Here is a 15,792-nt window from a genome sequence, read left to right as displayed (position 1 = left end):
GCCGGGCCCGCCCGGTCCTCCGGGCAATCACTGGGGTGGCGGCGGCGGCCCGGCCGGCCCCGGCGGCATGTGGCCCGGCGGACCCGGCAAGAAGGACGACTGGGGCGGCCACAAGCCGTGGGAGGCGCGCGGACCCAACGGAGACGGCTGGGGTGAGCGGCGTCGGAGGCCGGACGCCCGCGCACGGGTGCCCGGCCACTCCCATCTACCGCGTCCCGTCTTGGTGTCATCGGGAATGCTCGTCACCGACAGATAGCCAAACTTTGCTGCGCGTTATGCTGCTCGTGGCGCTTTAAGGCTGTCGGTGGTCTCGGAATCACGAGGTTCGTTCAGTCCCACTGCGACATTGCTGCCTCTGTGAGAGCATATTGCGGCAGTTGTGTGGTTGTCGCCTGCGCTCGCTGCGACTGTCTCTGTTTAGGCGTGGGCCGGCTGTAGAGGCCGACGTCTGACGCCCGCCGTCGCCGCCGCAGGCAACAAGCCGCCGGGACCGTGGACGGGCGGACCGCCGCAGCACGGACCGGGCACCTGGGGAGGCGACCACTCGCCGCCCATGCCTCGCCGGCCCATAGGGTTCGACGACTGGGGTGAGCGCTCCCGACCAGGTCAGCACCCGAACCGGCGCCGCCGCTCGCGAGCGCGTGCGCGCAGGCTCGCTGATGGCAGCGCACCGCCGCCGCCGCCGCCGCCGCCGCCGCCGTCGTCGTTCGACTAACGCAGCGGTGGCGGCCAGTCCGTGCCGGCTGGCCGGCTCTGCCTGTGCGCTGCTGCTGCTGCTGCTACTGGAGCTGCCGACGGCCGGTCGGCTGCTCCGCTCCGCTGGCGCTGGCCGCGCTGGCTCAGCTGCATGACTCGGGGCGACGCTGACGATGGCGGGCCGCCATCGCCTGCTCAGGCCCCGACGGCGACGGGTGTGGGATGCACTAACCCGGCCGCGGTCGACCACTGCCGCCGCCACTAACGGCTACGGTCACTCATGGTGTGCCGGGCCTGCAGCTTCGGCCGCCCGCTCGGAACGTGGGGCCGGTCGCTTCTTGTAGCTAACGGGGTCACAGCCACGCAGACCACACGCCGATCTCCCCCTCAACCGGGGCGACAGCCTGCCCGTCAGGCGTTCCCGCGACCTGTGACGCGGGACTGCGGTTTGTGCCGCCCGACCCGCCGTCGCTCACAGCGCACATGGGGCGCGCCGGCCGCTGACAGGCGTCGGGCGGCCGGGGCACCAGACCAGGCCAGGCAGGGTCCCGCACGGCCGCTGACAGGTGTCGGGCGGCCGGGGCATCAGATCAGGTCAGGCAGGGTCCCGTACGGCCGCTGACAGGCGTCGGGCGGCCGGGGCACCAGACCAGACCGGGCAGGGTCCCGTGAGAACGACTCTCAGACCAGACGTGGGCGAGCGGCGGGCTCGCTCGCTCGCGACAGACGTGGACGCAGACTGGCCTAGATGCCCGCGCGCCGGCCCGTGAACGCCCGACCGACGCCGCGGCGTCACGCGGACCGTCGACGGCAAATGGGGGCGCGCTACATCCCGCTGGGCTCGCTAGCCGGCACGGCAGTGGTCTTTCGCATGCTAGGATTGGGGGAGTCGGCGGCTTGCTTTGGGAAAGCCGCTGAGCTGAGGGAAAGGTGTCATGATCGATACGTGGTGATGGAACCGTTACAATTCCTAGCTCTCTCTCTCGCCCCCCCCCCCCCCCCCCGCCCCAGTTCGTACGCAAATAGTGTTTGGTCTGTGTAACTGTTGAATTGGTGATCCTGATAGGTTTCCATCGGTTTCCGTCAGCAGCATTGCTGCCATCAATCCGATTTGAACTGTGACGCGATGAGTCATTGTTATTCCCGGCTTTCAGCTTCCACAGTGGGGGATTAATGGGGGATGACACAAGTCTCGCCTGCCGCCGTTTGTCTCGGATGGCAGCCGTCTCACCCCCGCCGCCATGTCACCCTGATGCGATGTCTCTGACCCGACCGATCGCCGCAGGCAACAAGCGCGGCGGAGGCGGGGGCGGCGGCGGCTGGAAGGAGCTGCCGGGCGGGCCGGGCCGCGCCGGCCTGCCGGGCGGCCCGCCGGCGCCGCACATGCTGTCGCGTATGCCGCCGGGCCCGCCGGACCACAAGGGCGTCGACCCGTGGGGCCGGCCGCCGCGCAACGGCTGGGGCGAGGCGCCACCGGGCCCCGTCTCCGGCTGGGGCGGCGACGACGGCCCGGCCGGCTGGGCTGCCAAGCCCAAGACGCCCACCATGCCCGGCGGCTGGGCAGAGCCCGACATGGACTGGGCCAAGGTAAGGCGCCGTCCGCAGACAGCAGGCCGCGGCCAGCCGGCGCGCTGGCTCGGTGTGTGTGCGTTGTCGCGCTGGGAGACGGGACAGGCGGGTTTGTGTGTCGCGTTTGGCGATAACATTTTGCGTGCTGTTGCGCGACGTTTGGTCATTGCTCTAGGAGCACATAGTGTAGGCTGGTGGCTCGGTTCCGTGTGCGGTGTGATAACATGTGGCCGTTTGCCGTGTGCGGCTGATAATCTAGCGCGGCTAGCCAGGTGGCGGTGTCCGCGCCGGCGGCAGTAGCAGGTACCTCGTCAGCCTCCTGATCACAGCATCCTTTGGAAACATGCCAGGGTCAGGGCGCAGCCCCGTGCCAAAGCGCTGCGGCACGCCGCCTAACCCGACACTGGTTTATGTGATGTTTTGCCACAGCTTTTTCTGATCCTTCTTGCAAGGCTGCAAACGCCACGAAAAGCAATATCAAGATAATTTGCATTTTGTATAGAAACTTGATAGTCTTTCAAAAGTGAAGAGTTGTACAGGCAGTCCATACTGGCGTAAGCAGCCGGCCCACACTAAAGCGCGTACAAGCAGCGAGAAATTATTGTGCTGTGACTAGGGCACGCTGATTCAGCTGCTGGTACAAATAAGCAAAGCTTGCTCGAAATACCGCGCGTTCTGCATCCTCCGGTGCCTCGGCTGGGGTCGGGGCTGGCATTTCGTGCCGGTGCTGCGGCCCCGCCAACATACGGCGCTCCTGCCTGACACCGCCCGCCGCTGTATAGTGCTCGCGCCTGCCCGCGTGCCGCGCACGCCAGCGTGTGTGCCTGCCGACGCCCTCGTGTGTGTGCGGTGTGAGTGAGGCTGGCGTGCTGACCTGCAGGCGGGCCGCGCTCCTGGCATGCACACCGGCTCCAAGGGCGCCATGTACGACAAGTTCCGAACGCTCACCGACCAGGGCTTCAAGGTGGGTCGACTCTGCCGAGGCGGAAGGCAGCGGCCGGCTGCTGCCGCTCACAGCCGCTGGGCCCGCTGTCGGCGGTCTGGCCGGTCTGGCCTCTGCTCACCGTCTGCCTGGCCGTGCTAACGCGTGGTGACAGGGCGGTCCTGGCTCGTTTTAGGCTCAATTTGGAACCCACAACCCGCAAAAGTTATGACACCATCGGCGGCGCCTTCACATGCCGCCGTTCCGACAGGCTTCGGCGTTGCCGCTCTGCCTGCCCTGCACCCGTCGGTGGCAGGCGTTTAGCTCCCGCTGTGTTCCGCCGTCACAACTACCGTGGGGGCTGTCGGCTGTCTCCCCCTCCCCCCCCCCCCCTCCCTCTCCCGCTCCCCTAGTAGCTGGTGATCGCACCGTACGCTCGTCCGCTCCGCCCACCCGGTCGTGACCGGCACCGCCCGTGTCCACCTACGCCGACAGCCAGAGGAGGTGGACATGATGCTGCGCGGCGGCGGCGGCATGGCGCTGGAGGATGCCGTCGACCAGCTGCGACTGGCCGGGCCGGCCGGCGACTGGCGCGGCGTGCCTGACCACCCGCCATTTGAGCAGCCCGGCTTCGCCCAGATGCCGCCGCCGCACGTGCAGTACGGCGGCATGCAGATGCCCAACACGGTAAGTGTGCCAGCCAGGCCTGGAGGTGGACATTCAGCCGGCGACGCGGACCAGTATCGGGCGTGTTGTCCGTTTCAAGCTCAAACTGTCACATCATATTAGAACATTCCGAGACTTTCTTGCGGCGCCTTCAGTGCCGCGTCTTTGTCGCTGCGGGTGCGTCTGCTCCCAGAGTGTCGTTCGGCCTGTGGCGGGCGACCCGGTGCCGTGCTGGCCGCGCTCGCCGTGCCACTGTGGGGCCAAGGGGTCGGCCGGCTGCTGGCGGCCGGTAGGCGTTGGCAGCGGACCAGCGCGCCGTCTGACCGTCGGTCGGCGCGCCCCGCCCCGCAGGGCCACGGCGGCGGCAACATGAACTCGACGGTGGTGCAGCAGCTGCTGCGTCAGCAGGCCCAGTCGCAGCCGTCACGCTTCCCCGGACAGGTAAGCGGCCGCCGCGGCCAAGTCCCCCCGGGCGACGGCGGGCGGTGACGGGCCGAGCTGATGTCGACGGAGAGGTGGGGACGCTGGTGATGTGATGAGTAGTGCCCAGGTGGAAAGGTGGCCTGTCGCCGCACTTCTAGCTGGCTTTTTGATCATTCGTTCCCAGCTGTTCTCCATACTGGTTAACGGCGCAAAATGACCGTAGAAGTCGACGCGCCCTAAAACCCCAATCATCATTATCATCATCACCATACTGGTTAACATTCCAAAGTTGAAGCTTGGGAAGATCCGAAGTATGTTTCAGTAAGTTTATGTGAACTATATCAATTTATCAGTAAGTTTATGAAACATCACACATCAATAGTGAAGCACACAGTTTAAGCAAGTGTGCATCCCGACGTGTTCCCTGACAAATTTTGCACACATTCATGTGACTTGTCGGGGCTCAGAATTCGTGGCATGTAACAAGATGTGCTGCACAGACATGCACTTGTGCTGATACGGAGTGCGTAAAACAGATTGAAACTGCGCCGATCTGCTGTCATCGGGACCCTGCAGCACAGCTCTGCGCTCGCCGGTGTGCCGTGGGGTGAGACGCGGGGCCGCGCTGTCTCGCCGTCCGCTGGTTTCGTGCCTCGCGCCCGCTCGCCGCTCTGCGTGTCTGGCGAGAGCTCGCTGTTGGCCGCCGGTCGTCGGTCAGCCGTGTGCCGGTGGTGTGCTGACAGCGCCGGCCGGCCGGCCGGTCGCCTTTCTGCCAGCAGCCGCAGCCGTCGCCGCAGCAGCTGCGCCCGGTCATCAACCAAATCCAGATGGCGGTGCACGCCGGCCACCTGAACCCTGCTATCCTGCAGCAGCCGATGGGCCAGCAGACGCTCATCCTGCTCAACCACCTGCTCAGCCAGATCAAGGTGGGCACACTGGCCCGAGCGCGGCGCACACTGGTCTAGTCGCCGCCGTGATTCCGCTGAGGTAGCGGTGTCGCTGCTGACGGGCTGATGCTGGGAGTGGCTGGAGTTGGCCACCAGTTCCCGGCTACTGGTGGCGGCCGCTGGCGACGCGGTAGTACCTCACCGTCAGCGGCAGAGAACGTAGCGCCCCTTTCTCCACAATGGCCGAGAAGATGGTATATCTCGCTCACCCCGCCCTGGTCGTCGACAGCAACTGGAGCAGCTGACGCGCCAGCAACAGCTGCTGGGGCGCGGGCCGCAGGCCAACTCGCCCCACTTCCAGAGTCTACAGATGGAGATCATGCGCACCAAGGGCAACATCTCCAACATCCAGGTGGGCCCTCTTCTCTGCAACGGCGCTGGCGGCGCGGCAACACTGGCTGGCCCCGGGCAGGGTGAAGCCTGGGGACGCAACCTCAGTGTGGATTGTAGCTCGTTATCTTCCGTGACTGCATGATCCTCACGGATGGGCTCCTCTGACGACAGTCACCTTCGAAGCTTTCAGCTCGTGTAATGAGCGCAGCGTTGCCCCCTGTGTTCTGACCCGCTCAAGTCAATTTCCCACAGCTACCGTTGGATGACAGCACGGTAACACCGTCTCGCCCGCCCGCAGTCCCAGATCGGCAGCCAGCAGGCGATGCTGCTGAAGCAGCAGCAGATGTCGTCGGGCGGCGGAGGCGGGCCGATGATGTTCAAGCAGGGTCCGGGCGGTCCCAGCGACCTCCACGGCTTGCCTGGGCTCACCGACATGTCACTGCGGGACGGCGGCGGTCCGGGCCCCGGCGGCCACGCGCCGCAGAGCCGCCTCAGCCAATGGAAACTGCCCACCTCCGACAAGGTGAGGTGGCAGCGCCGGCCGACGGTCGACTGGCGTCGTTGTCCCGCGCCTAGGCTTGGCGCCTCGACGGCCGACAGCTGCCGGTGTCTCGCAGCTGCAACCGCGTGGTACCAGGGCCCGGCTCGCGTTTGGAGTCGCGTTAGTCTCAGTCGCGCCGTGATGGACGGAAGTGCCGTGCTGAGGACAGCGTGTGAGCAACACGTCACCCAATGTTCTGCCTCGTCCTATTTACGGACTGCGTTGTATGCTGGCATGATTTTGACTCTTATGTTTAACAGCGCCCTGGCTGCTGTGGTCATTTTGCACTGTTGTATGCCGACTGGACATAATGCTAACGGCTGTCGGTTATGGCGCCGCCAGCTGTACCGCCCGGACGAGGACTTTTCGCGCGCGCCCGGCTCGAGCAGCAAGGTGGCCGGCTCGCCGCCGCTGCCGCTGATGGGCGACAGCACGTGGTCGGCGGCACGCGCCGGCGGCGAGGCCGGCTGGCCGGACGGCGCTGGCGCCGCCGCGCCTCCCGCCGCCGAGCGCGTGGACAGCAAGGATCCCGGCTGGCCGAGTGCCGCCGGCGGACACAACAGCTACGCCGACCTGGTGCCCGAGTTCGAGCCCGGCAAGCCGTGGAAGGTAGGTGGCGGCCGCGGCCGGCCGGCGGCCCGGCGCTGGGAAGGCCGCTGCTCGGCGCTCGTCCCTGGGCCGGAGCCGGCATGCGCTCGCCACTGTAGTCAGCTGTCTTAAGCTGTCAGCTCGGCGCTCGTGCCCGGGCTGGAGCCGCCTTGTACCAAGCACTTTTTTCAGCTGTCGAGGCCACCGTGCCGTCGAAACTCGCGCTCAAAGGCATCGTGTGCTCTCATACGCCGACCGGGGGTGGAGCGGCGGCGCCTTGCTGTGCGCGAGCGACTGGTCGTGTGTGGTGTGTGTGTCTGGGTGCGGCGTGTGGTGTGCGGCTCAGCTGTGCGTGTGGATGACGTCGGTCCGCCCGGGCCGGGAGCGGCGCGAGTGAAGGCGTGTGTCCGCCTGATACGCGGCAGGGTTCCCAGATGAAGTCTGTGGAGGACGACCCGGGTCTGACGCCCGGCTCGGTGCGCTCGTCGCTCGGCCTGGCCGGCGCCGCCGCCACCCAGGACCTGCTGGCCAGCATGCAGCCGGGCAAGGCGTCGCCGCTGGGCGGCGGCGCCGGCACCGACTTCGGCAGCTCCACTTGGAGCTACAACCCGGCCGGGTGAGCCGCCCGTGCTGAGCCGCCGCCGGCCGCGGGAGGGTGCCGCTGGTGGAGCTCGGCGCCCTCTCCAGCTGGCTGTCATGTCAGAGCGATGTACACCGTGCCGGTGCGGACGCCTGGTGATAGTGACGCGTACGGTTAATTCCGCGGGAGACGGCGTATTGTGGTGCGTTCTTTTCGTTAAGTTGGTCACACCCGCTGTTCACTGCAAACCTTTTGAGTAGATGGACGATTGATTGATCGTGGTATCATATTGAACATCAGAGCTATATAAGTCGTACACCTGCGAGCCCCCTTCTGTTATCTGGGGCTTGGCTACTCCGCCAGAAGATTCACTTCCCGTTGGTCTTTCATCCCGGTCAGCAGTCGTGGTCCCGTTTGTTTTACCGTTTCAGCTCAGCCTCGGCTATGATTGGCTGTCCTCCGTAGCCCCGCGATGTGATTGGCTGCCCTCCGCGGCTCCGCTATGTGATTGGCTGCCCTCCGCGTCTCCGCTATGTGATTGGCCGCCCTCCGCGACTCCGCGATGTGATTGGCTGCCCTCCGCGGCTCCGCGATATGATTGGCTGACGCTCGGACGGCCCCCTGCAGCGGTAAGCCGGGCGGCATGGGCGGCGCGAGCAAGTGGGACACTGGAGCCGACTGGAGCATGAAGTCGCGCGGACCGCCGCCGGGCCTGAACAAGGGCGCCGGCTGGGGCCGCGGCGGGGCGCCCTACGACCAGCGCTCGGCGTTCGCCCCTGTCCAGGGCGGCGGCGGCGGCTGGGGCGCGCCTGGCGGCGGCTCGGCCTGGCTCCTGCTCAGGAACCTCACGGCCCAGGTCAGTCGAGGCCCAGGCCTCACTGCGTGCTGTGGGCAGATCCCGAAACAGCTGCTTTGTCTGTGGCTGTGGTAAATGTTGCCGTATAGGGCGCCAATCACAAGGATTCGGTCTGCTTTGCCATGCCTGCCCTGTATTGAAGCCAGAGGTCATGCCACTTCGAGTCTGTGCTGCCAGTGATGTTGTGACGCTGGCGACGGCGCCGCTGTGCCGAGGCGTCGCTGGCGGCCTGCGGTGACCTCAAAGGTCTGGCGTCTGACCGCCGCACCCTCCACAGATCGATGGCTCCACACTGAAAACGCTGTGCATGCAGCACGGCCCGCTGTACACGTTCCACATGTACCTGAGCCAGGGCGTGGCGCTGGTCAAGTACAGCTCGCGCGAGGAGGCCGCCAAGGTGTGAGGCGGTGCGGTGCGCCGACGGGCGGGGATCGGGCGGTGCACTGGCGAACGGGAGATGTGGGAGGCCGGCGCGACCATGCTGTCCGCTCCGGCAGACGCCAGGGTTGTCGCGGGGGGCGTGACGCGCGTCATCGGGCCGTCGTCTCCGTGACGGAACAGCAGTTGCCCTGGATGTCAATGGGCGCCATATGGCCGTTGTAGTCGGCGCGCCTCTGAGCCCAAATCTTAATCGCCCGTATAGATGTGGCGAGGTGTAATGAAGCGAGGCTCCGCGGGAGAGTGCGGGCAATGAGTTGCTGAGCGGTTCGATTGCCGGGCGTGGCACGTCACTTGATTTGTCGCTGATTTGTTGAATGATTTCTGACATTGCTGGTGGCGATCCCTGGTGTCTGTGACCGGTGTGCGGCGCGGTGGGTCGGCGTCGAGTCGCCCTGGCGTCAGTGCCTCCCGGGTCTGTGACGCAAGCAGTGTCTGACCGGCGGCGCGACCGGCCGGCTGTGGCCAGCTGTCGCCGCTCACATGGACTGACGCTGACCCGCTCCCCCCCTCCCCTCCCCTCCCCTCCCCTCCCCCGCTCCCTCCTCCAGGCCCAGGGCGCGCTCAACAACTGCGTGCTGAGCAACACGACCATCATGGCGGAGGCGGTGACGGACGAGTACGCCAGCCAGGTGCTGCAGCAGCTGGGCCTACCCGGCGGCCAGCCGGCGCCGTCCAGCTCGGCCGGCCCGGGCGCCGGCCAGGCGGCCGCCAAACCGCCCGCCTCCGCCGCCTGGAGCGACATCGGAGACCCGATCGGTGCGGGCGGGCCTAGTGATGGGGCCGCGTAGCAGGGCGTCACAGGCTGGTGATCTAGTGATGTGTGGTGACGGGAGATCCGTAGGTGTCCATGGAAGCCGCTTTTAAATGCCAATGTTAGGCTTATTTTATATCTCAAGCGCGGAAAACACTGCACAATGGTAGCGTTGTATACTTACTTGTTTGGTTATTGAGAGTGCGGAATTAGCTGACCGATATGAGTGTCAGTTTGTTGTTAATGCAGTTTGGAACGCACTGCCTGCAGTGGTCTTTTGTCGCCGAAACGTGTCGGTCGCCGTGGCCCACTCAGCCCGAGTTCGGGGAGTCCGAGCCACTGGTCCGTGCGCGCGCTTTTGCTTCTCCGCGGCTCCGCGTCGTGCCAGCCGACTGCGGACGCGCCTCTGGCGTGGCGCGCGCGCCTCCGTGTCGTGCAGAGGTGATCCGGCGGGTGACCTGAGCCCCCTTCGACAGGTGGCGCCAGCATGGCTTGGAGCAGCGGCGCTGGCGCCGGCGGCGGCGGCGCCCTGTGGGGCACCGGCGGCCTAGAGGAGGCCGGTCGGCCCTACCTGCCCGAGGGCCTGCTGTGAGCGCGCCGCCCGCCGGCGCGCACGCGCACAGCTCGTGCGCACCACGACAGAGAGGAAGAGAGAGAGGGGGAGAGACGGAACCACTCACACGCCCATCATGTACGCTGATTGTCTGCCGCCGCGGCCAGCGGCGCCGCGCCCACGCCAAACGCACCATGGTGATGACAGATTCCCCGGCCGCCGTGGCGCGGCCAGGCTACGCTGCTTAGGTTAAGGGGACGATGTCCGCGCTAGTATTTAAGGCAAGTATTGCCCCGTGTGGGCCATGTGTGCGCGCCTGCGCGCGCACGCCTGTGTATTTTAGTACCGTGTCGTTAGGTTTTATGGCCGGCGGAGCTCCTCGGCTGACCGGCACGTCGCCAGCGTCAGCGGCGCCGCCGCCCGCGCCGGTACCAGCGCCGGTCCCAGCGCCGGGGCAGCCGGACCGCCGAGCCCAGGGTCACCCTTGTCTGTTGGTGTGTATGTTTGTGTGTGCACAGTATCGTGTGTGACCTGATGGGGCGAGAGTGTCGCAGAGCTTCAACGACTGACCGCGCGCCTCGCCCGCCCGCCCGCCCGCCCGTCCCGCCCGCGCCCGCTCCCCGCCCGCTCCCCGCCCGTCCCGCCGCCGCCGCAGCCCTTGTCGTCTCCGTCGCCGCCGCCGGCGTCGGCCGCCATGCGCCCGCTCAACCCGGCCGCCGCCACCCGACTGTGTGATATTAGCTGTAAGAGCGGCGGCCGTGGCCCGCCGCGCCGGCCTGTCTGGGGCTGTGATACTGCAACCTTCCATGGGTCAGCCGGTGCCTTGGCCGGCCGCCCGGCGCCGGCCCGCCGAACCAAAGAGTCGCCGCCCGCGCGAGACTGCGAGAGAGAGAGAGAGAGAGAGTAAGAGAGAGAGTGCGTGCGAGCGTGCAGCGGTCCGGCCGCGCTCAGTACAAACGTCTTCAGGTCTTCTTCCAGCTCTGCGCGCCGTGCGGCCCGATCTCCGCTCCTGTGCACGTGACAGGCCGCCGCGGCCGTCTTTCACCCGCCGGCGGCCGCCGGCCCAACTGCTGGTGCGCCGCCGCGCCGCCAGATGCCGGTGCGCGTGGCCGCCCGACCGGCGACGGCGCGCCAGCCTGCCGGCCGCAGGTGCGCGCCGTCACCGGCCGTGCGGCCGTCTCGGGTCGTCTTTCAGCCGGTCAGGTCCTGCGCGCGCGCGCGCGCGCGCGTCGATGTTGTGCCAACGCTTGGTCCGCGTAGTGGTGATGCCCGTGCGCCGCGTCGCGGCCGAGAGCGGACGCCGCGGCCAACTCTGTCGGGTACGACGCTTTAAACTGGACGTGAGACGTGACTCCACCCCGCCGGGAGCGCGAGCTAGAGCGCTCCGGCGGGCGTGCAGGCCGTTGGCACCAACCGCCGCCCGCCAGCTTTCACCTTCACGTGCAATAATGGTGTCGATCCGCCGCTAAATTGCCCACGCCTAGGGAGAGAATATCAGCTTTACATATCGCCAGCTGCCATGTGCTCCGGTACGTTCAGGACTACCAAATCGCGAGCGTCGCAATCAAGTCGAATCGGTTCAGAGAGTGCGAGACTGTATACCTCAAGGCTATCGGGAACTTCCTGCTCTCGTGTTACGCTAGCTGTAAGGCCCGACGCCGCCTCGACGGAGCAGAGCGCGGGAATGTGCGCGTCATTCTCAGCTGATCTCCGTAGGCGAATCCGCGGCTGGTTGCGGCACGTCAAGACGGCGTCGGTCGTTAGCATAAGTTGGACTGGATGGGGCGGGGACTGGCGGGTGGCAGCAGGCGGCAGCTTGTGCCCTCCGCCCGCCGCCCGTCCGCCCCCGCCTCGGGACGTGTCGGCGGCTCCCGGCCGGCGGTGCGACGCCAGCGCGGCGGCGGTGCGGCGCTCCGCCCCCTCCCGTCCCCTCTGGTCCCTCCCCCGCCCGTCCGCCCGCCCGCCTGCCCGCCCCGACTCGGCCGCTCCCGCAGTCAGCGTCGTCAGCTCGCCCTCTCGACCGCCGAGCGGATGCGGGTGCGGGTGCGGCCGGTCGCCGCGCCCGCACCCGCACCCCTGCACAGCGAGGCGCTAAAGATTCGCTCAGGACCAAACGCTGGACAAAAGGATTGTGACTACTGGGATCTGATGAGCGTCGCCTGGTCGTGATGCGCCTTGACCGCCGGTTGGTGGAGGCCTTTGGAGCCCGCTCAGCAACCTGTGAGCAGCCACTGTGATAGGTCGACGCCCGCGCGACGAGGCCTGTGATTGGTCGACGCACGCACGGCGCGACCTGTGATTGGTTGAATCGCTTATTGGTGCGGTCTTCCTCTTTAGTACAAACGTTTACTTAAGAGTTATGGGCTAGAGAAAGGATTTATGTGAAACCACAAAAAAACTCAGATATTGCCACAAGCTATCCAAATCTTCCGCCAAGCATGCGCGGCAGAAAGAGCTGCGATACACACAGGGTGTGCGTGGGAGGGCTGCGGATGGGTAAGGGGGTAGCGGGGACGGGACGGGACGGGACGTCGGTGCTCACCGGGCGGCGTCGTGGGCCGCGCCTCCGAGCTGTGACCGTGCGCCGCCGCCAGCCCGCTTGTCCAAGACGACTCCGCTCAGCGGCCGGCAGCGGCCGGTGCCTCCGTGACCTGTGACCTCTGTCTGCGTGTGTGGCGCGAGCCCGACCCCTCCCTGCCGGCCGTGCGGCGAGCGCCTCAGCCGCCCCGCGCCCTTGTGATATGTTATAGTCGATCTTCACGGCGAGCTGACGGTTTGTTGTTTGGCCGCTAGTCGGTGTAGCGGCGCTGGCGTCGCCGCCGCGCCATTCCAGGCGGGCGCCGCGAGCGCACGCGCGTGTTCATATTGCGTGTCTGTCGATCAGGCGGTGATTCGTGCCGGACAAACCTCTTACTGTGTGTGCCTGCGTGTCGTGTTCCGGCGGAGGCAGCCGACCTGCACATGGACATGTATAAAACAAAAGTAAAAACCGCAAAAAAATCACTAGGTTAAGGCGATTTTAGACTAAGTGCTGTTTACCTGTGACTGATGGAGTGTGACGCGGGCATTTGGGAGGTGGCCAAAAGGGTTAGCTGTATTTTTAAAGCTTTTGTTGCCGCGCGCGCGCCTTTCGTTTGACCCCGTTGACCTGGCATGCCAACGGCTCTGAATCGGTTCGGGCGTGGGGACGACTCCCGGCTGGTAAGTGACCGAGCCGCGACGTCGCTTCCGGCCCGTCGGCGTCCCAGTGGCGCCCCTTCCTCTCGCGTCTGTCTGTCTGTCTGTCTGCCTGGCCGCCGGCTGGCTCGCCCGGTGGGCGGCACGGCCGGCGCGCCCCGTAGTGCGGCCGCGCGTGGCCCTCGGTCCGCTCCCGTGTGTCCGATGCAACCGTGCGATATGCTGGAGGCGCGCTGGCCGGCGGCCGGCGCGCCGCGTGTGAAGAGTCCGGTACAAAACTGTCGTGCCTCCCTCCGCCGCGCTGGCCGGCAGCCGGCCGCGGCCGCCGCCGCCCGCAATACTCAGCGCCTTGGCACACCATGCTGCCATCTCTTTCACAAAAAATGAACTAGTCTTTTACTTGGTCGGCGGCGTGGCGCGGCGGCGGCCGGCGCCGTATGCGCTGGAGTGGGTGTTGTTAGTCGCTGGAGAGGGCCTACTGTGACTTGCTAGAGGATCCTAATTCTAGTATCTTGGACCAACGAACACCCAGTGTGCGTCACTGCCGCCTGAACAATCACTGTTGTCATAATATCGCAGCTAATTGTGACCAGAATGCATCTGTGACTCGATTGTTTATCTGGCGGTGACTTTATGCACTTGGGTTGACGTGACGGCCGGTAGATGGTACTAGTCACGTGTCTGTCCCTGAAAGGCTCGTTCCTGGTACATCGCTGTTTCCTCTGAATGACAAGCACCGATTTTGTCCGTACCGCCAAGTCCATTTTTAAAGGAAGGCGGTCTCTTTTTAACCCGACTGTACTCCGGTCCGAATATCAGCATGCATATAATACACGATTGTCTAAGTGTTGAGGATGTTTATCGTCGCTATGGTGTACCCTGGTTATGATATCGGAGACAACTGATAGCAGGCATCCGCAGGAGGAGCACAAAATCCCAGTTGGTACAAGGGTCGGATGGCGGGCGTACAGGGCGCAGAACCGGTGCTAGAACCACATCAAATATCGGCACGGTATGAGGCGCATAATATATCGGCGTGTGGATCAGCACAGTGACCAAGCGGAGCCGTGACATTGGTCCACTTCAGGGCGGGGTTTATGGGTACTTCAGCGCGGCTAATGATTGCGCCGCCACGTCACGCGCTCATATAATGCAGGCATGCGGGTTGCCGACATGTGCCGTAGACCCAGTCGGCTGCTCAGATTTTGTACAGGCGTCGGTCTCTGGAATGTCACGTATATCTGGTCGCCGGTGCTGCAGTCTGACCCAGTGGGCGGAAAATTGTGCGACACTGGTCTCGTGGATGCATGGATATCGTCACGGTGAATGTTAGTCACCAGCCTGGATATCGTCACGGTGAATGTTAGTCACCAGCCTGGATATCGTCACGGTGAATGTTAGTCACCAGCCTGGATATCGTCACGGTGAATGTTAGTACCAGCCTGGATATCGTCACGGTGAATGTTAGTCACCAGCCTGGATATCGTCACGGTGAATGTTGGTCACCAGCCTGGATATCGTCACGGTGAATGTTAGTCACCAGCCTGGAAGTCCACTCGGCATTAATCTCCAGCCTGGAGGACTTGGCATACGTCCCAAGCCTGGTGGCATGTTTCGAACCCACCACAGCTGGGTCACAGGTGCCATGCCCAAGCTGCGGTGTCGTTTGAGGTTGGGAGTGCGTGTAGTCGAGGTGGTTCCTGCCGGTACCTCGCCGCATGACCAGCCACCAGTCACCGGTCACTAGCCACCAGTCACCGGTCACTAGCCACCAGTCACCGGTCACTAGCCACCGTTCACCGGTCACTAGCCACCAGTCACCGGTCACTAGCCACCATTCACCGGTCACTAGCCACCAGTCACCGGTCACTAGCCACCAGTCACCGGTCACTAGCCACCAGTCACCGGTCAACAACCACCAGTCACAAGTCACCAGTCACCGGTCAACAGGCACCACTCACTAGTCACCGGTCAACAGCTACCAGTCACCAGTCAACGGCCACCAGTTGTCGGTCGTCAGCCACCAGTCACCGGTCACCAGTCACAAGCAACCAGCCAGTAGTCACCGGTCATCGGTCACCGCCCGCCAGCCACCCTTCACTACCCAACAGTCAACAGTCACCAGAGCGGCTCATCTGAAACGCGGCGGGCAGTCCGGCCGTTCCGGCCGTTCCCTGGTGCCAGCAGTGGTAGAGCGGCTGGCGCTGCCTGAAGCGCGGCACCAACATTCCCCGAGGGGTCCGTGCAGAGACTGTTCTGCCCGGGTGGGCTAGATGCGTCATCGCTGGCCTTCGCTCCTCGCAGTGGCACCGAGCTACTGGCCAACCTCCAGCGTACATGTCCATTATTATCCGTCCAAATATTATCATTCTTGATTTATCCTGCATCTTCGCGGCACCCCGCCTATCCAGGACAGGCTACGCGCACCAGACATGAGTGGGCTTAAGTGCCCCCTGGCGGCGCCCCGTCCGAGCTCCCAGCACACCCCACAGAGGGTTCCCCGCGCGAGTTAACCCTCGCCCTGATAGAAGGGGGGGGGGGGGGTAATGCAATCCCCTTAAGGGTTTTGGGGATGGCTTTCCAGCATGCTACGCAATCGCACTCAAACTTTCACTATTTCGGGCATTTGTTGCGTATGTTTCTGCAAAAATTATAGCTTTTCTGGTTTCGGAGCTGCGGTGTTCTAGAAGCGCTGCACAGTGATCTACGGCCTGCGCAGTCGATCAGCAATGGACGAAGCCGGGGAACG

General features: G+C 65.1%; 1 protein-coding gene across 3 annotated transcripts; it reads left to right on the top strand.

Annotated features, from left to right (window-relative positions):
* On the top strand, positions 1-13,893 carry LOC119095372 (protein Gawky; the record flags this gene model as incomplete). Of its 3 annotated transcripts, none has more annotated exon segments than XM_037218218.1 (15): positions 1-152; positions 474-605; positions 1,982-2,283; positions 3,146-3,229; positions 3,683-3,874; positions 4,205-4,294; positions 5,056-5,202; positions 5,453-5,575; positions 5,855-6,079; positions 6,440-6,706; positions 7,111-7,301; positions 7,893-8,121; positions 8,399-8,518; positions 9,111-9,318; positions 9,790-13,893. In XM_037218218.1, coding segments are annotated over 15 exon segments (2,578 nt in total), but the record flags the coding sequence as incomplete, so codon positions are not given.
* Positions 13,894-15,792: the final 1,899 nt, after the last annotated feature.

The sequence above is a fragment of the Pollicipes pollicipes genome, unplaced genomic scaffold (assembly GCF_011947565.3).
Source record: "Pollicipes pollicipes isolate AB1234 unplaced genomic scaffold, Ppol_2.1 Scaffold_4219;HRSCAF=4965_pilon_pilon_pilon, whole genome shotgun sequence".
NCBI classification, from domain to species: Eukaryota; Metazoa; Arthropoda; class Thecostraca; order Pollicipedomorpha; family Pollicipedidae; genus Pollicipes; species Pollicipes pollicipes.
Note: the sequence above shows the minus strand (reverse complement) of the source record. Positions and strands in the feature narration are given on the sequence as shown.